The 20,682-nt window shown below is 45.0% G+C and overlaps 1 protein-coding gene across 1 annotated transcript in view; it reads right to left on the reverse strand.

Annotated features, from left to right (window-relative positions):
• LOC141028010 (protein FAR1-RELATED SEQUENCE 5-like) overlaps window positions 1–20,463 on the reverse strand; it is a 44,385-nt gene extending 23,922 nt beyond the window's left edge. Inside the window, exons 1-2 of the mRNA XM_073505773.1 lie at window positions 20,356–20,463; window positions 16,902–17,207 (exon numbers count right to left, since the gene is read on the reverse strand). Of these exons, the coding sequence (XP_073361874.1) occupies window positions 16,902–17,207; window positions 20,356–20,463 (414 nt within the window). The remainder of the gene's footprint in view (window positions 1–16,901; window positions 17,208–20,355) is intronic.
• Between the last annotated feature and the right edge of the window lie 219 nt (window positions 20,464–20,682).

Raw genomic sequence — 20,682 nt, forward strand, 5'->3', positions numbered from 1 at the left:
AGCAGTCATTGTCGAAGATGGCGTCTGGATCCTGGGCTCCACCATCTGGTTGCGACATCCGAGAAGAAAGGAAAGAGGTGGAAAAAGAGGGAGCAAAGCAACCGTGAGTACTCATCCGAAGTACTCGCAAGCAAGGATCTACACTACATATGCAACATTATCAAAGGAAGGCTGTATATGTGGACCGAGCTGCAGAAATGCTAGAATAGAGAGGAGGCCTAGTCCTATCGAAGACTAGCATCTTCTGGAAACCACCATCTTGCAGCAACAGGAGGAAGTAGAGTAGCATAAAGTAAAGTAGTAGAAGTGTTATCAACCTCGGCCAAAGATCCTTTCTCGACTCCCTGCGAGAAAGCAATCCCAGAGCCATACTATCCATTTCTCATCACAATCCAATTCTCATCACAAGTATCCAGTTCTAGTTGTATCGATCGGGAAACAACTCCAAGTGTCCGTTACTGTAGGACAGGCTATCGATAGATGTTTTCTTCCCTGCAGGGGTGCACCAACTTACCCACCACGCTCGATTAACTCCGGCCGGACACACTTTCCTGGGTCATGCCCGGCCTCGGCCAAACAATACGTCGCAACCCGACCTAGGCTTAATAGAGAGGTCAACACGCCGGACTAAACCTATGCCCCCAGGGGTCATGGGCCATCGCCCCGGGAACTCCTGCACGTTGCGTGGGCGGCCGGTGAGCAGATCTAGCTACCTCCTTAAAAAGGTAGGAGCTTACCAGTCCAACCCGACGCGCGCCGCTCAGTCGCTGACGTCTATTAAGCTTCGGCTGATGCATACGACGCAGAACGCCCATACTATGCCCACGTGATGGTTATGCTATCAGGCCAGAGGCCCCTTGGATCAAATATCCAAATCGTAGTGGATTAGGAACGCGCGGTAACAAGCAGAGACTCACGAAAGATGTCACCCCGTTGCCCCGTCTCGAGGACTTGTGGCAAGGGCTAGGAATGCCCGGCCACGCCTCGTAATTATCTCGTGGGCACCCTCCAGGTCAACCCGTCTCCACATCACTCGCAATTAAGCTTGCGCGGGTACCCCTCAGGGCCGACCCGTCTTTAGTAACATGGTTCAGTGTAAAGTCATAGTAACCATAGTAACCGTGTGTCTAACACCAAGGGGAAAACCTGAGGAATCACCCTTGACGGATTCCACTCGATGTAATCATCAAGGTGAACGTAAGAGGAACCACCCCGAGGTTCACACTTGAGGGGTTGCACGACAGAGCCGTATCGGAAGTGGTTAAGGAGGAAATCACCCTCGACGACCATGACCGAATAGCTACACTATAGGTTAACATCAGAAGTGCTGAAGAGGTCTCACCCTCGGCACTCGATAGTAACCCAGTAGTGTCGAGCAACTAAGGGGAAAGTGATGTGCGGTGCCGGGGCCTAGTCTTCGATCCCGTTGATCGGGTCTTCGATGAAGAAGAAGGGGCAACAAGGACAAGGTGGGGGTCACTGATGGATCACTAACCAACCTATACTAAGCAGTTTAGGATAAGCAGGTAGGTAACAATAAGCAGGTTACAAAAGTAGGCTATGCATCAGAATAGGAGCAAACAATAACAGTAGCAAAATCTAATGCAAGCATGAGAGAATGGAATGGGCGATATCGGGATGATCAAAGGGGGGGCTTGCCTGGAAGCTCTGCTGAAAAGGAAGAAGTGTCGTCGTCGACGTAGTCGATCACAGGGGCAGCATCGGTCTCGAGGTCTACCGGAGAGAAGAGGGGGAAGAAACAATAAATATAAAGCAAACAAAGCATCATAAAGCATAACATGGTAATACGCGGTGCTAGAGGTGAACTAACGCGATACTACACGTTAAAGGCGGAGAGGGAAAACATCCGAAGGAGTGTTCCCGACGTCTGGCGTTTCCTGGACAGATGAAAAGAGAGGGGACGGTTCCATGTTCAGCATGCTAGGGGCAAGTGACAGATGAACGGACCGCGTATTCGGATTCGTTGGATTTTTCTGAGAAACTTTCATATAGAAAACATTTTCATCCGAGCTACGGATTATTTTATATGATTTTTTTGAAGATTTAATAATATTCTGAAAGTATTATTAATCCTAAAACAAAGTTATTGCACCAGCATGATGTCATCATGACGTCAGCAGTCAACACTGACCATTGACTGGTCAAACCGGGCAGTGGGGCCCGCCTGTCATTGACTAGTAACTAGCTAACAGTTTTAATTAACTAATCAAGTTAATTAGGTAAACTAAACAAAGTTAATTAATCTACTTAATTGGTTAATTAATTAAATAATTAATTTCAATATTTCCTTTTTTTGGAAAAGGGGCGTGGGGCCCGTTGTCATAGGCCCAGGCAACAAACGGGGATTGGGCGCGGGCATAACCGGGCGGCGGATGCGGGCATGGGCACCGGGCACCAGTGCCCGGGCGGGCTAGGCCGACGGGGAGAGACGGGGCACCGGCGCAGGGGCTAGCGGCCGGAGGCGGGCGACACGGGGCGAGGGGCGTGACCCGGCGAGCGGTGGCCAGTGCGGGCGGGCGGCGGAAAGCAGCACGGCAGCAGCTGTCGGGGGTCCAGCGGGCGTCGATCTGCTGCATCGGTTCAAGCGGAGGAGGGCTACATCGACGGCGGTGTCGACCGTGGCGGACGCCGGTGTTCTGGTGTCATCGCGAACAACGACAGAGGCTGCAACATGCCCAAAAGAGGGGTCCTAGGGGGTCCTAGAGGTGCCCAGAGCACGACTACGAGCTCGGTTGAGCACTTTATCGTCGGTAGCGACGGCGACGAGCACCGCGGCGGAGTAAAGCTCGGGTGAAAATGGAAGTGGCGGCTACGGGCATCTACGAGCAGCGCTGAGAGAGGGGAAAGGAGATACTGCTCACCGGGGAGGCACACGGAGGCCACGGTGGTGGCTTAGGAGCAGCAAGGCGTCGGCAATCGGCGGAGGAGCGCCGGCGACCGTAGGCGCGGAAGAACTCGATTCCGGGGCTGTGGTGGCGCTGAGCTCGAACCCTTGGTCAGAGATGGAGTAGAGGAAGCAGGGGGAGCTGTTGGACTCATCGGCGAGGCGCGGGGAGCATGGTGGCCGCGTCAATGGCGAACGGCGGCGACGATGGTGTTCGGGCGAGATGGAAAAGCAAGGGAGAGGAGCAGGCGGGGGAGAAAGATCTCGAGGGTTGTCGACGAGGCCTAGGGGACTCGTCCTTATCCCCTCGGCGATGTGGCGGCGTGGGGCGGCGAGCAGGTCAGGCAAGGACGGCGAGGGGCGTGCGCCCTTAGTCGGTTGAACAGAAGAGGAGGGGGAAGACGACAAAGGGAGGGGGAGGTGCTGGGCCGCTAGACCGATTCGGCCGGCTAAGGCCCAGGGGCAGGGGGTGGATCTCTCTCTCTCTCACCTCTTCTTTTATATTTTTTTAAACTTTTCTGTTTTCTTTTATTTTCAGAAAGCAAAATAGTTTTATAAAAACTAGTCTTGCACCTAAAATACCAATTTAACTTAGGCCACTTCTATAATTAACTTGGCACCAAAATAAAGTAGTTTAGTATTTTTACCAATTAGAAAGGCAATTAAATTATCGACTAGGACATTGTTTTATTTAGTTTAGGGCAGTGAAATACCTTATAAATATGTTGGTTCACCACCAATAGTAACAAATGATTATTAGCCACATGATGAACATTTTAGATTTCATGTTTGTGAAATTTTGAATTTCACTTAGTAATTGAATTTGAATTCAAGTGGAATTTGAAAAGAGATAGGATCAAAGATGATCATGCATTGTTTAACAAAAAGATTAGATTAAACCTAGGGGGTTACTGTAGCATGATACTCGGGGTGTTACACAGAACGAGCTCATGTTTTGGAGCCTGCTTCCGTAGTTCATCTCCCGAGAATCTCGCAACGTCATCTCGTCGAATTGTGTTGCAAACTTTCTTTTGCGAACATGTTGAGTCTGAAGTATCCTGTTACTAACCAGATCTGAATCTCAGGCAGATATGATGGTTGGAACGTTTCCCAAGAATTATAATATTGGTTCTATAAGCCGGTAAAATGGATGTTGTGGCTACCCCACCTAGCCAGAAGGCCAATTATTGTAGTATCTTGATTCAGCAATTTAGCCACCTCCCCATGAGGATGTCATATGACTTATTCTAGAAGTTGTTCCTTATGGATCCTTTGTCTTCCCGAAGTCTGACCTATACTTGATGGCCACATTAATGCTTTAAGTATGACTGTGGTATGTAGAACATCAAGGAGAACATTAGAAGCGGAGTGCTAAATGTCTCTCGGTCGATCATCCAGATTTTGTTTCCTTGGCCCACTCATGGTGAAATCTGAGAAGGTGTTATCTTCCTTTGCTTCTGCTTCCTCCATCATTATTCATCATGGTAGTATGATGTGTTGCCAGGATCCTCGACACGGATGTTGGTAAAACCTTGATGAATATGGAAATGCTTGATACGTCCATTTTGCATCATGCTTTTATATCGATATTTATCACATTATGGGCTGTTATTACATGTTATGTCACAATACTTATGCCTATTCTCTCTTATTTTACAAGGTTTACATGAAGAGGGAGAATGCCGGCGGCTGGAATTCTGGGCTGGAAAAGGAGCAAATATTAGAGACCTATTCTGCACAGCTCCAAAATTCCTGAAACTTCACGGAAGTTATTTTTGGAATTAATAAAAAATACTGGCGAAATAATCCACCAGAGGGGGCCCACACCCTGGCCACGAGGGTGGGGGGCGCGCCCTACCCCCCTGGGCGCGCCCCCTGCCTCGTGGGCCCCCTGGCAGGCCTCCGGTGCCCATCTTCTGCTATATGAAGTCTTTTACCCTGGAAAAAAATCATAAGAAAGCTTTCGGGAAGAAACTCCGCCGCCACGAGGCGGAACCTTGGCGGAACCAATCTAGGGCTCTGGCAGAGCTGTTCTGCCGGGGAAACTTTCCTCCGGGAGGGGAAATCATCGCCATCGTCATCACCAACGATCCTCTCATCGGGAGGGGGTCAATCTTCATCAACATCTTCACTAGCACCATCTCCTCTAAAACCCTAGTTCATCTCTTGCATCCAATCTTTGTCCCAAAGCCTCAGATTGGTACCTGTGGGTTGCTAGTAGTGTTGATTACTCCTTGTAGTTGATGCTAGTTGGTTTATTTGGTGGAAGATCATATGTTCAGATCCTTTATGCATATTAATACTCCTCTGATTATGAACATGAATATGATTTGTGAGTAGTTACCTTTGTTCCTGAGGACATGGGAGAAGTCTTGCTATAAGTAGTCATGTGAATTTGGTATTTGTTCGATATTTTGATGAGATGTATGTTGTCTTTCCTCTATTGGTGTTATGTGAATGTCGACTACATGACACTTCACCATTGTTTGGGCCTAGAGGAAGGCATTGGGAAGTAATAAGTAGATGATGGGTTGCTAGAGTGACAGAAGCTTAAACCCTAGTTTATGCGTTCCTTCGTAAGGGGCTGATTTGGATCCATATGTTTCATGCTATGGTTAGGCTTACCTTACTACTTCTCTTGTAGTTGCGGATGCTTGCAATAGGGGTTAATCATAAGTGGGATGCTTGTCCAAGAAAGGGCAGCACCCAAGCACCGGTCCACCCACAAACCAAATTATCAAAGTAACGAACGCGAATCATATGAGCGTGATGAAAACTAGCTTGACGATAATTCCCATGTGTCCTCGGGAGCGCTTTTCTATATATAAGAGTTTGTCCAGGCTTGTCCTTTGCTACAAAAAGGATTGGGCCATCTTGCTGCACCTTGTTTACTTTCATTACTTTTTACCCGTTACAAATTACCTTATCACAAAACTATCTGTTACCGATAATTTCAGTGCTTGCAGAGAATACCTTGCTGAAAACCGCTTATCATTTCCTTTTGCTCCTCGTTGGGTTCAACACTCTTACTTATTGAAAGGACTATGATAGATCCCCTATACTTGTGGGTCATCAAGACTCTTTTGTGGCGCCGTTGCCGGGGAGTGAAGCGCCTTTGGTAGGTGGAATTTGGTAAGGAAAACTTTATATACTGTGCTGAAATTTACTGTCACTTGTTGGAACATAATCCTTTGAGGGGCTTGTTCGGGGTATCTTCACTCCGACTAGTAGAGCAAAGAGTTGCTCCTCAACCTACTGAAAATGTTTACTTTGAAATTCCTTCGGGTATGATAGAGAAACTGCTAGCTAATCCTTTTACAGGAGATGGAACATTACATCCCGATTTGCACCTAATCTATGTGGATGAAGTTTGTGGATTATTTAAGCTTGCAGGTATGCCCGAGGATGTTATCAAGAAGAAGGTCTTCGCTTTATCTTTGAAGGGAGAGGCATTGACATGGTTTAGGCTATGTGATGATATGGGATCATGGAACTACAACCGATTGAAATTGGAATTTCATCAGAAGTTTTATCCTATGCATCTTGTTCACCGTGATGGTAATTATATATATATAATTTATGGCCTCGCGAAGGAGAAAGCATCGCTCAAGCTTGGGGGAGGCTTAAGTCAATGTTATATTCATGCCCCAATCATGAGCTCTCAAGAGAAATGATTATTCAAAAAATTTATCCTCGGCTTTCTCTCAATAATCGCTCCGTGCTCAATACTTCTTGTACTGGCTCTTTTATGATGAAGACTATTGAATTCAAATGGGATTTATTGGAAAGAATTAAACGCAACTCTGAAGATTGGGATCTCGACGAAGGTAAGGAGTCAGGTATAACACCTAAGCTTGATTTTGTTAAGTCTTTTATGGATACCGATGTTTTCCGTGAATTTAGCACTAAATAAGGACTTGACTCTGAGATAGTAGCTTCTTTCTGTGAATCATTTGCTACTCATGTTGATCTCCCTATGGAGAAGTGGTTTAAATATAATCCTCCCATTGAAGTAAAAGTGGCTGCACCTATTAAAGTTGAAGAAAAGACTATCACTTATAATGATCCTATTGTTCCTACTGCTTATATTGAGAAACCACCTTTCCCTGTTAGAATAAAGGATCATGCTAAAGCTTCAACTGTAGTCAACAAAAGTAATATTAAGACACCCAAACCCCCTGAGCAAATTAAAGTTGAACCTAGTATTGCTATGGTTAAAGATCTCTTGGCTGATAATATTGATGGGCATGTTATTTACTTCTGTGAGGAAACTGCTAGAATTGCCAGACCTGATACTAAAAATAAACATAGACCTGTTGTAGGCATGCCTGTTATTTCTGTTAAAATAGGAGATCATTGTTATCATGGCTTATGTGATATGGGTGCTAGTGCAAGTGCAATACCTCATTCCTTATACAAAGAAATTATGCATGATATTGCACCTGCTGATATAGAAGAAATTGATGTTACAATTAAGCTTGCCAATAGAGATACTATTTCACCAGTTGGGATTGTTAGAGATGTTGAAGTCTTGTGTGGGAAAGTTAAATATCCTACTGATTTTCTTGTTCTTGGTTCCCACAAGGTAACTTTTGTCCCATTATATTTGGTAGACCCTTCTTGAATACTGTTAATGCTAGGATAGACTGCGAAAAGGATGTTGTTACTATTGGTTTGGGGGATATGTCTCATGAGTTTAATTTTGCTAAATTTCGTAGACAACCCCGTGATGAGGAATTGCCTAGTAAAGATGAAATTATTGGTCTTGCTTCTATTGCCGTGCCTCCTAATGATCCTTTAGAACAATATTTGCTAGACCATGAAAATGATATGTTTATGAATGAAAGAAGGGAAATAGATGAAGTAATCTTTAAACAGGGACCTATTTTGAAACACAACTTGACTGTTGAAATCCTAGGGGATCCTCCTCCACCTAAGGGTGATCCCGTGTTTGAGCTTAAACCATTACCTGATACTCTTAAATATGCTTATCTTGATGAAAAGAATATATATCCTGTTATTATTAGTGCTAACCTTTCAGAGCATGAAGAAAAGAAATTATTGAAAACTCTGAAGAAGCACCGTGCTGCTATTGGATATACTCTTGATGATCTTAAGGGCATTAGTCCCACTCTATGCCAGTAGAAAATAAAATTGGAGAAAGACGCTAAACCAGTTGTTGATCACCAACGACGGTTAAATCCTAAGATCAAAGAAGTGGTAAGGACATAAATACTAAAGCTTCTGGAGGCAGGTATAATTTATCCCGTTGCTGATAGTCAGTGGGTAAGTCCTGTCCATTGTGTCCCTAAGAAGGGAGGTATTACTGTTGTTCCAATGATAAAGATGAATTGATCCCACAAAGAATTGTTACAGGTTATAGGATGGTAATTGATTTCCGCAAATTAAATAAAGATACTAAAAAGGATCATTACCCTTTACCTTTTATTGATCAAATGCTAGAAAGACTATCCAAACATACACATTTTTGCTTTCTAGATGGTTATTCTGGTTTCTTTCAAATACCTGTGTCAAAAGAGGATCAAGAAAATACCACTTTTACTTGTCCTTTCGGTACCTTTGCTTATAGACGTATGCCTTTTGGTTTATGTAATGCACCTGCTACCTTTCAAAGATGCATGATGGCTATATTCTCTTATTTTTATGAAAAGATTGTTGAGGTTTTCATGGATTATTTCTCTGTATATGGAACTTCTTTTGATGATTGCTTGAGCAACCTTGATCGAGTTTTGCAGAGATGTGAAGAAACTAACCTTGTCTTGAATTGGGAGAAGTGCCACTTTATGGTTAATGAAGGTATTGTCTTGGGGCATAAAATTTCTGAAAGAGGTATTGAAGTTGACAAAGCTAAAGTTGATGCTATTGAAAAGATGTCGTGTCCCAAGGACATTAAAGGTATAAGAAGTTTCCTTGGTCATGCTGGTTTTTTATAGGAGGCTCATTAAGGACTTCTCCAAAATCTCCAGGCCTCTGACTAATCTCTTGCAAAAAGATATTCCTTTTGTCTTTGATGATGATTGTGTAGAAGCATTTGAAATACTTAAGAAAGCATTGATTTCTGCACCTATTGTTCAGCCACCTGATTGGAATTTACCCTTTGAAATTATGTGTGATGCTAGTGATTTTGCTATAGGTGTTGTTCTAGGACAAAGAGTTGATAAGAAATTAAATGTTATCCAATATGCTAGTCAAACTCTAGACAATACTGAAAAAGAATTTTTAGCGGTTGTATTTGCTTGTGATAAGTTCCGACCGTATATTTTTGATTCTAAAGTAACTGTTCACACTGACCATGCTGCTATTAAATATCTTATGGAAAAGAAAGATGCTAAACCTAGACTCATTAGATGGGTTCTCCCGCTACAAGAATTTGATTTGCGTATTATTGATAGAAAGGGAGCTGAGAACCCCGTTGCAGACAACTTGTCTAGGTTAGAGAATGTTCTTGATGACCCACTACCTATTGATGATAGCTTTCCTGATGAACAATTAGCTGTCATAAATGCTTCTTGCACTGCTCCATGGTATGCTGATTATGCTAATTACATTGTTGCTAAATTTATACCACCTAGTTTCACATACTAGCAAAATAAAAAGTTTTTCTATGATTTAAGACATTACTTCTGGGATGACCCACATCTTTATAAAGAAGGAGTAGATGGTGTTATTAGACGTTGTATACCTGAGCATGAATAGGAACAGATCCTACGCAAGTGTCACTCCGAAGCTTATGGAGGACACCACGCTGGAGATAGAACTGCGCATAAGGTATTGCAATCCAGTTTTTATTGGCCTACTCTCTTCAAAGATGCCCGTAAGTTTGTCTTATCTTGTGATGAATGTCAAAGAATTGGTAATATTAGTAGACGTCAAGAAATGCCTATGAATTATTCACTCGTTACTGAACCATTTGATGTTTGGGGCTTTGATTACATGGGTCCGTTTCCTTCCTCTAATGGGTATACACATATTTTAGTTGCTGTTGATTACGTTACTAAGTGGGTAGAAGCTATTCCAACTAGTAGTGCTAATCATAACACCTCTATTAAGATGCTTACATAAGTTATTTTCCCGAGGTTTGGAGTCCCTAGATATTTAATGACCGATGGTAGTTCACATTTTATTCATGGTGCCTCTCGCAATATGCTTGCTAAGTATGATGTTAATCATAGAATTGCATCTCCATATCGCCCACAGTCTAGTGGTCAAGTAGAATTGAGTAATAGAGAGCTCAAATTAATTTTGCAAAAGACTATTAATAGATCTAGAAAGAATTGGTCCAAGAAACTTGATGATGCATTATGGGCCTATAGAACTGCATATAAAAATCCTATGGGTATGTCTCCGTATAAAATGGTTTATGGAAAAGCATGTCACTTACCTCTTGAACTAGAACATAAGGCATATTGGGCCATTAAAGAGCTCAATTATGATTTCAAACTTGCCGGTGAGAAGAGGTTATTTGACATTAGCTCACTTGATGAATGGAGAACTCAAGCCTATGAGAATGCCAAACTATTTAAAGAAAAAGCTAAAAGATGGCATGACAAAAGGATACAAAAGCGTGAGTTTAATGTAGGTGATTATGTGTTGCTATTCAACTCTCGTTTAAGATTTTTTGCAGGAAAACTCTCTAAATGGGAAGGTCCTTACGTTATCGAGGAGGTCTATCGTTCCGGTGCCATAAAAATCAACAACTTCGAAGGCACAAATCTGAAGGTGGTGAACGGTCAAAGAAGCAAACATTATATCTCAGGTAATCCTATAAATGTTGAAACCAATGTTATTGAAACCGTAACCCCGGAGGAATACATAAGAGACACTTTCCAGAACGTTTCAGACTCCGAAAAGGAATAGGTATATGGTACGGTAAGTCAACCGACTCCAAAACAGTTCTAATGGCAATTTTTCTCCGTTTTGGAATATTTAAGAAAATAGGAAAATAAGAAGTAGTTCGGGAAGGACACGAGGCTTCCACGAGGGTGGAGGGCGCGCCCTACCCCCTGGGCGCGCTCCCTGCCTCGTGGGCACCTCGTGTACTCTCCGGACTCCGTTTTCTTGCACGATGCTTCTTTTGGTCGGTAAAAATTCATTATATAACCCCCCGAAGGTTTTGACCACCGTACCACGCAAGTATCCTCTATTTTTGTTTCGAGCTATTTCTGTAGCAGGTTTGGAGCAAGATGTCATCTCAGGATTCCGACAGAGAGAGCTATGTCTCACATCTCGTTGCTGACCCAAAGACCTATGGGGATTTATCTCCTTGTGGTCGAACTACGGATGATGAGGAGGATGCTCATTTGATGAGGATCAACGATTCAAGTTCGGAGGAGGAGGATGTCCCTCTACCTCAACCTGGGGATATGCATGTGAAGTTCAAAAAGTCTAGTCTTCCTAAGAGGGCTAAACTGTCTAACAACCGATTTATTCCTTCTCGTTTTGGCAGAAAAGCAAGGGAGATTTATGTGACAAGATCTTGAAGCTGGAAACGGAAGTTGATGATTTAAAGGAGGAAATTGCTCTTCTCAAGTACAATATGAAAAAGCTGAAGGCACAATTAACTCCATCATCACCACCTCCGAAGAAAGAGCAATAAATACATGGGTATGGGCACTCCCCTTGGCAACTGCCAAGCTTGGGGGAGGTGCCCCGGTATCGTATCACCATCACACTCCTATCTTTACTGTTTTTTCTTAGTTCGATCCTTTTGGTATTATCTTGATCTAGTAGAATAATGTTTTAACATGATCTAGTTTTGAGATTTGCCTTATGATCCTTCTATGTAATTGAGTCCATGAGCTATATATATAATAAAGATTAGTGTTGAGTCAAGGGCTTGATTATTTTGCTATGATCGTGAGGAAATAAAAGAAAAAGAAAGAATAAAAAGAAGTAAAGAGATCATATTGATCTTATGGAGAGTAATGATTTCACATATAAAGAGTATGATGAATAAAAGTTGTTGATAGTTGGCAAACATAGTTTTGGTCATCGTTGCAATTAATAGGAAGTAATAAAGAAAGAGAAGTTTTCAAATATAAATATACTATCTTGGACATCTTTTATGATTGTGAGCACTCATTAAAATATGACATGCTAAAGAGTTGATGTTGGACAAGGAAGACAACGTAATGGGTTATGTTTTCTTATATCCGAAATAAAGTATATTGTCATGGATCATCCAACATGTTGAGCTTGCCTTTCTCCCTCATGCTAGCCAAATTCTTTGCACCAAGTAGAGATACTACTTGTCCTTCCGAATATCCTTAAACCCAGTTTTGCCATGAGAGTCCACCTTATAGGTAGGATCCTTCAAGTAAGTTGTCATGTTGCGTGCAATAAGAATTGCTTTCTAAATACGTATGATTTATTAGTGTGGAGAAAATAAGCTTTATACGATCTTGTGATGTGGAAGAAATAAAAGTGACGGACTGCATAATAAAGGTCCATATCACAAGTGGCAATATAAAGTGACATTCTTTTGCATTAAGATTTCGTGCATCCAACCCTAAAAGCAAATGACAACCTCTGCTTCCCTCTGCGTAGGGCCTATCTTTTACTTTTGTCTTATACCTTTTACAAGAGTCATGGTGATCTTCACCTTTCCTTTTTACATTTTATCCTTTGGCAAGCACCTTGTGTTGGAAAGATCCTGATATATATATATCCAATTGGATGTAAGTTAGCATGAATTATTATGGTTGACATTACCCTTGAGGTAAAAGGTTGGGAGGCAACACTATAAGCCCCTATCTTTCTCTGTGTCCGATTAAAACTCCATAACCATAAGTATTGCGTGAGTGTTAGCAATTGTGAAAGACTAAATGATAGTTGAGTATGTGGACTTGCTGAAAAGCTCTTATATTGACTCTTTCTGATGTTATGATAAATTGCAATTGCTTCAATGACTGAGATTATAGTTTGTTGGTTTTCAATGAAGTTTCTGATTCATACTTGACATTGTGAATAGATTATTACTTGAGCAAAAGAAATCATATGACAATATCCATATATGTTGCTGTTATAAGAATGATAATGATGCCCTCATGTCCGTATTTTATTTTATCGACACCTCTATCTCTAAACATGTGGACATATTTATCGTTATCGGCTTCCGCTTGAGGACAAGCGAGGTCTAAGGTTGGGGGAGTTGATATGTCCATTTTGCATCATGCTTTGATATCGATATTTATCGCATTATGGGCTGTTATTACACGTTATGTCACAATACTTATGCCTATTCTCTCTTATTTTACAAGGTTTGCATGCAGAGGGAGAATGCCGGCAGCTGGAATACTGGGCTGGAAAAGGAGCAAATATTAGAGACCTATTCTGCACAGCTCCACAAGTCCTAAAACTTCACGGAAGTTATTTTTGGAATTAAAAAAAATACTGGTGAAAGAGTCTACCAGAGGGGGCCCACGCCCTGGCCACGAGGGTGGGGGCGCGCCATACCCCCTGGGTGCGCCCCTGCCTCGTGGGCCCCCTGGAAGGCCTCCGGTGCCCATCTTCTGCTATATGAAGTCTTTTACCCTGGAAAAATTCATAAGAAAGCTTTCGGGAAGAAACTCCGCCGCCACGAGGCGGAACCTTGGCGGAACCAATCTAGGGCTCTGACAGAGCTGTTCTGTCGGGGAAACTTCCCTCCGGGAGGGGGAAATCATCGCCATCGTCATCACCAATGATCCTCTCATCGGGAGGGGGTCAATCTTCATCAACATCTTCACCAGCACCATCTCCTCTAAAACCCTAGTTCATCTCTTGTATCCAATCTTTGTCCCAAAGCCTCAGATTGGTACCTGTGGGTTGCTAGTAGTGTTGATTACTCCTTGTAGTTGATGTTAGTTGGTTTATTTGGTGGAAGATCATATGTTCAGATCCTTTATGCATATTAATACTCCTCTGATTATGAACATGAATATGATTTGTGAGTAGTTACCTTTGTTCCTGAGGACATGGGAGAAGTCTTGCTATAAGTAGTCATGTGAATTTGGTATTCGTTCGATATTTTGATGAGATGTATGTTGTCTTTCCTCTAGTGGTGTTATGTGAACGTCGACTACATGGCACTTCACCATTGTTTGGGCCTAGAGGAAGGCACTAGGAAGTAATAAGTAGATGATGGTGTAACACCCACGATGCGGCTATATCTCCCACGTGTTGAGGCACGACTTAGAGGCATAACCGCATTGTGGTTTTGTCGCAAGAAGGGTCATCTTCACACAATCCCATGTAATGAACAAGAATGGGATAAAGAGTTGGCTTACAATCGCCACTTCACACAATACATAAATAAATCATACATCAAACAGAATACACACATAGGTCCGACTACGGAACCAAAAGAAAAGAAGACAACCCAACTGCTAGATCCCCGATCGTCCCAACTGGGCACCACTACTGATCAATATGAAAAGAAACAACACAATGAACAAGATCTTCATCGAGCTCCCACTTGAGCTCAGTTGCGTCTCCTGCACTGGTATCTTCGGCACCTGCAACTGTTTTGGAAGTATTTGTGAGTCACGAGGACTCAGCAATCTCACACCCGCGAGATCAAGACTATTTAAGCTTATGGGTAGGAAAAGGTAAGGTGGTGAAGCTGCAGCAAGCACTAAGCATATATGGTGGCTAACATACGCAAATAAGAGCGAGAAGAGAAGCAACGGAACGGTCGTGAACTAGCAATGATCAAGAAGTGATCCTGAACCTCTACTTACGTCAAACTTAACCCAGAAACCGTGTTCACTTCCCGGACTCCGCCGAGAAGAGACCATCACGGCTACACACACGGTTGATGCGTTTTAATTAAGGTCAAGTGTCAAGTACTCTACAACCGGACATTAACAAATTCCCATCTGCCACATAACCGCGGGCACGGCTTTTGAAAGATAATACCCTGCAGGGGTGTCCCAACTTAGCCCATTATAAGCTCTCACGGTCAACGAAGGATAAACCTTCTCCCGGGAAGACCCGATCAGTCTCGGAATCCCGGTTTACAAGACATTTCGACAATGGTAAAACAAGGCCAGCAAAGCCGCCCGATGTGTCGACAAATCCCGATAGGAGCTGCACATATCTCGTTCTCAGGGCAACACCGGATGAGACATCCTACGAGTAAAACCAGACCTCGAGTTTCCACGAGGGGGCCCTGCAGTCTACTCAGTTCGGACCAACACTCGAAGGAGCACTGGCCCGGGGGGGTTAAAATAAGATGACCCTTGAGTCTGCAGAACCCAAGGGAAAAGGGGATAGGTGGTAGCAAATGGTAAAACCAAGGTTGGGCCTTGCTGGAGGAGTTTTATTCAAAGCGAACTGTCAAGGGGGTCCCATAAATCACCCAACCACGTAAGGAACGCAAAATCAAGGAACATAACACCGGTATGACGGAAACTAGGGCGGCAAGAGTGGAACAAAACACCAGGCATAAGGCCGAGCCTTCCACCCTTTACCAAGTATATAGATGCATTAATTAAATAAGATATATTGTGATATCCCTACATATCCATGTTCCAACATGGAACAAACTTAGTCTTCACCTGCAACTAGCAATGCTATAAGAGGGGCTGAGCAAAAGCGGTAACATAGCCAAACAACGGTTTGCTAGGAAGGGTGAAAAGTTTAGGGGCTGACATGGCAGTATGGGAGGCATGATATAGCAAGTGGTAGGTAGCGCAGCATGGCAATAGAATGAGCAACTAGCAAGCAAAGATAGAAGTGATTTCGAGGGGTGGTCATCTTGCCTGAGATCCCGCAAGGAAGAAGAACGAGTCCATGAAGAAGACAAGCGGACGTAGTCGAACGAATCCTCACAACTCCGGAACGAAACCGAAGCTAACGAGAGAAGCAACCCGGAAAGAAACAAACAACCTAGTAAACAACCACCACATAAACATGGCATGATGCAAAAACAAATATGATGCATGTCCGGTTTAATGAGGCATGGCATGGCAAAGTGCAACAAACAACACTACAAATTAAGTGGAGTTCAATATGCAACGAGTTGCATATTGAAGAAACACCACATCAATTATTTAGTTCTCTCTTGTTTATGTACCCAACAATATTAAATGTTGTTAAACATGGCAAGAGGGTGAAGCATAAATAAACTAACTATTTAAGCAAGTTAAATGAGGCCGGAAATAACAAACAACAATTCCGGAAAATCCCCACATGCATATTTTAGATTTGGTACTGTTCTGCCATAAACACAATTTAAATGTTGTTAAACAGAAAAATGAAGTGCACCAAGTTAAACTAGGCATTTTTCTACCCCATTTACGTATAAAATTTATTAAAATCCGAGCTACGGTTATTTAGTTATGAATTAAATCATTTAAACATGGCATTTAAGCAAATTTAAACAAACAGCATTTTAAACATTTTAAACATGGATGAGAGTGACATAATATTAAACTACACAAATTTCTGAGCATTTTACATATTTAGATTATTTTAAACCGATGCACGGTTGTGAAGTTATTATATGCATGAAGTTCAATGGTTTTTCTGCAAATCTGGCATCTCTGGATAATAGCTAAAATCACAGATCTGTAAAAAAAATGGATCGGGCCGAAAACCGCTGGGCCAACAGTGCACAGGAGAGGGGGCTGCTCACATTGGCCAAAACTGGCCGGCTTGGGCTGGCGGATCTGGGCCGCGAGGAGATGGAGGGCGAGCTGGGCCTTGGCGCCTGGGACTTGGAGACCGGCCACGTTGGCGCTAGACCAAGTCAACGAAGGGGCAGCGCTGGCTGTCTCGTTCGTGAAGCAGGGGACGGCGGCTGGCGATGCGGGATGCAGGGCATGGCGGCGAAGAAACTCCAGGGCGGCTGGACGGGACTCGGGGGCGCTGGCAGCGGGATCCAGGTGACGGGATGGAGGGGGCGCGAGCGAGGCTCTCGTCGAGGCCCTCCGGGAAGAAGAGCAGCGACGTGACGCGGAGCAACAAAGGGACTTGCGGCGGAGCTCGGTACCTCACCTTGCTGCAAGACGAACGGGACGGCGAGGGAGATGGCAGGGCGCGACGGGGCCTGCCTGGGGTCGCCGGCGACGCAGGGGAACTTGGGCAGGGAAGCAGCGGTCAGCTCCTGGTGGTGGTGGTCGATGCCTTGGTACTTGCAGGTTGTCGCGCGGGCCGGCGAGGAACTCGGGCGACGGGTGGCTGACGGTGACGCGAGCACCAGCAACGGGCAGAGGGAGGCGGATCCGGTGAAGCTCAACTCCTGCGAGCTACTGCTCGTTGTCGGCCGGACGGAGACGGGTCGAGGGCGGCGGCGCTCCTGCTAGAACGAGGTGAGAGAGACAGAGGGGTGAGACGATGGAGAAGCACGGGAGAAAAGGAAGGCACGGAGCGACGGGACTGGCCTGGTCGCTGCTGCACCTGGTTGGAACCCCCGGCGGGGAATCACCGGCAAGGAGGAGGTCGTTGGGAGGCTCGGGGTCGAGCTCCTCTCAATCTGGATCGATGAGGGAGCAGGAGGCACGGCTGCGGTGGTGAAATCGAGGGAGAGTGGGTGGCAAGCGCTGCTTGGCCCGGCGCTGAAGATGAGGGGCGCTGTCGGGTCGGCTGGGTGGAATGGATGGATTGGATCGGGGAATCCTGAGGAAGAGGGTGGCGGCGGCAGGGAATAGGTGGATGGGACAGGTTAGGACTAGGGTTAGGCTGTTTAAATAGCTAGGTGGACTAGCTTAAGGCAAAACAGGCCCTCCGATCAAAATTGAACGGTCGAGAAAAAAGGCTGTGGAGAGTCCAACAAAGAAAACAGTGATGTTTTGTAGATGTTTGGGGATGATCCGAATCCAACGGTGACAACAACCCGGGTCGGGTTCGGGGAGGTTCCGGACGCGCGAGAGGGGTCTATGCACTGCGCAAGGAGGGGTTCGGTGGTTGTGCAGAGAGGGTCAAACGGTCAGACAAGAGAGAATCGAAAATCCGGTTAGGCTCAGAATGGTCAACGAACGCAAGGGGGGACGCGGCAACTACGAGCGGATGCAAGTTTGAAAAACAATGACGGCAACAGAGTGCCGATGCAATGCGAATGATGCGATGAAGAATGCAACAACAAAATAAATAACAGAGATGACTCGCCAAACAAGGAAGGCAATCTGAGCGTCGGTCTCGGGGCGTTACAGATGGGTTGCTAGAGTGACAGAAGCTAAAACCCTAGTTTATGCGTTGCTTCGTAAGGGGCTGATTTGGATCCATATGTTTCATGCTATGGTTAGGTTTACCTTAATACTTCTCTTGTAGTTGCGGATGCTTGCAATAGGGTTTAGTCATAAGTGGGATGCTTGTCCAAGAAAGGGTAGCACCCAAGCACCGGTCCACCCACAAACCAAATTATCAAAGTAACGAACGCGAATCATATGAGCATGATGAAAACTAGCTTGACGATAATTCCCATGTGTCCTCGGGAGCGCTTTTCTCTATATAAGAGTTTGTCTAGGCTTGTCCTTTGCTACAAAAAGGATTGGGCCATCTTGCTGCACCTTGTTTACTTCAGTGCTTGCAGAGAATACCTTGCTGAAAACCGCTTATCATTTCCTTTTGCCCCTCGTTGGGTTCGACACTCTTACTTATCGAAAGGACTATGATAGATCCTCTATACTTGTGGGTCATCAATGCTCAAGTTCTTGAGAGCATTCTCAGACACTAGGTTATATCCTCGGTATTAGTTGGAATGTGCCTTCTGTTTGCTGAGTTGTCTTATAACTCTAGTTTCCTTTCCAAAGTGAGTATGCCATTCTTTCGAATTCCTTCAAGCGAACGTTTGTAATTTTCCTTAGGCTGGTATAGAGAATTTCAATGATCTCTAAATCAAAAGTAATTCTTTTTGCCACTTATGGGAATATTTCTATGAGCCACCTTCCCTAAGGTGCCCCGTTATGGAATCATGGCAATTATCTCCTCGCTACTTTGAAACCATGCACCATCTTACTCAAGCTTGGAGTTATTGACTACCAACTTGAACCTTCGTCATCTGCTTTTCCATCACCCCTGATGTGCGTCTTGTGTCTCATCTCAAGAGATGTTATTGTGCCTCATTCTGTGAGTTTATCGTGGGTTGCTCGATCTCGAAGAATATCGACCCCTATAGAGTTTCCTTTTGTCACCATAGTGTAAGCATGAATGTCTCGAAAGCAAAGGTGTCAAGATCAAGATGATGTAATGAATCAACATCTTTGAGAAGAACAGTTGGATCGTGAAGATCGTGTTAGTTTGTGTCCCCTCTGTCTTCTTACCTCACGTCTTGAATCTCGGGACGAGATTCTTGTTTAGTGGGGGCGAGTTGTCACAGCCCTAGAATACTTGAGTGAAATAGTTGCATCTGCACTCATGCATCATGTCTAAAATTTATGAAAATTGAACTGAGGTTTGTTGAAACCCTCAGAAATCAGTTAAAAAATAATCAACATTTAATTCTCATCAAATGAGCCCAAGGAAATGTTCCTGTTACTCTGTGAAAATATTGGTAAGAGGTAAAATTGAAACCAATATTTTTGGAATCACAGAAATATTTATTTTGTGCCTTTGAATTAAATAAATGACATATCTGAGTTGGATTTATTTCTGTTATATAAGAAATAAAGTTCAAATATTTTTGTAAGTTGCCTGTGACCTTGGACTAGTTTCTGAGCTCACATAACAATTTACATAAAGTTTAAAAAATGATTTGATGTTTTAAGTGAAATCAAAACAAAATACAGAGAAATAGAAAAGAGAAATAAAAGACAGAAAGCAGAGAGAGAAACCCATCTGGACCTTACCTGGCGGCCCAGCCCACCAGGCGCTCTCCTGCCGCCTTCCTCCTCGCGCCAATAGGCGAGGGCGCGTGCCCGACGTGCGCAGCCACACGCCGCGGCCACCTCCTCCCTCCCTGCCTGCCTGGCTCCTCCTCGACGCGTCTGGACAACGCCACGCGACCCCCAGAGCCGTCCGACTCTCCCTCTCTCTCCCTCGAGCTCTCCCCCTCCTCTGGCACCCTCTCCCCCTCTTCCCCGAGGTGCCCAGGAGCGCGCCGCCCCTCGCCGCCAAGTCCACCGGCCACCCCACGCATCGGCGACGTGCCAAGAATCTCTGCTACTTCGTCCTCGACCCCCTCACTGAGCCACGCCCCGCTGGACGCCCTCGAACGCCGACCATGCCATCCTTTTCAACCTTGGTCCGCTGAGATCGCCATCGCCGCCCCGCTTGCTCTGGCCCCTCCCCGAGCTCGCCGACCTACCCTACAAGATCCCCGTGAGCTTCTACACCGTATCCCCCTTGTCTCCGCGACGTTTGCTAGCTCTAGTCGCCGTTTTGCCGATGACCGAAACCCGCCGCCGCCTGCGCTCACCGCCGTCGATGCTCCGGTGACCATTCGGTTCCGGGCGCATGTCCACCGAGCTTGCTGCACCGCGTAGAGCGTCTCCAACGCTTTGCCTCACCTGTTTGCACAACGCAGCCGCGTTCCCGCGCACACCCGAACGCCGGTCGCCGCTGCCGAGCTCGTCGCCATCAGCTTCGGCCACCACACGCCCGTCTACCACCCCCATCTGATGCGCGCCGACAAGAGCTCTCCAACGATCCTAGTCGCGCATCGAACAGGGCACCATAGCCCAATCCCGAGCACCGCCGCAGCGTCTGGTCATTGCCGGCATCTAAACGCCGGTGATTTGACCCAGTTGACTAGGGATTTGACCCCTTGGTTCGCTGACATGTGGGCCCAGCCCCTGGTCAAAGTTAGATTAGTGACTAACCTAACCCCTAATTAG

The sequence above is a fragment of the Aegilops tauschii genome, chromosome 1 (assembly GCF_002575655.3).
Source record: "Aegilops tauschii subsp. strangulata cultivar AL8/78 chromosome 1, Aet v6.0, whole genome shotgun sequence".
NCBI lineage: Eukaryota > Viridiplantae > Streptophyta > Magnoliopsida > Poales > Poaceae > Aegilops > Aegilops tauschii.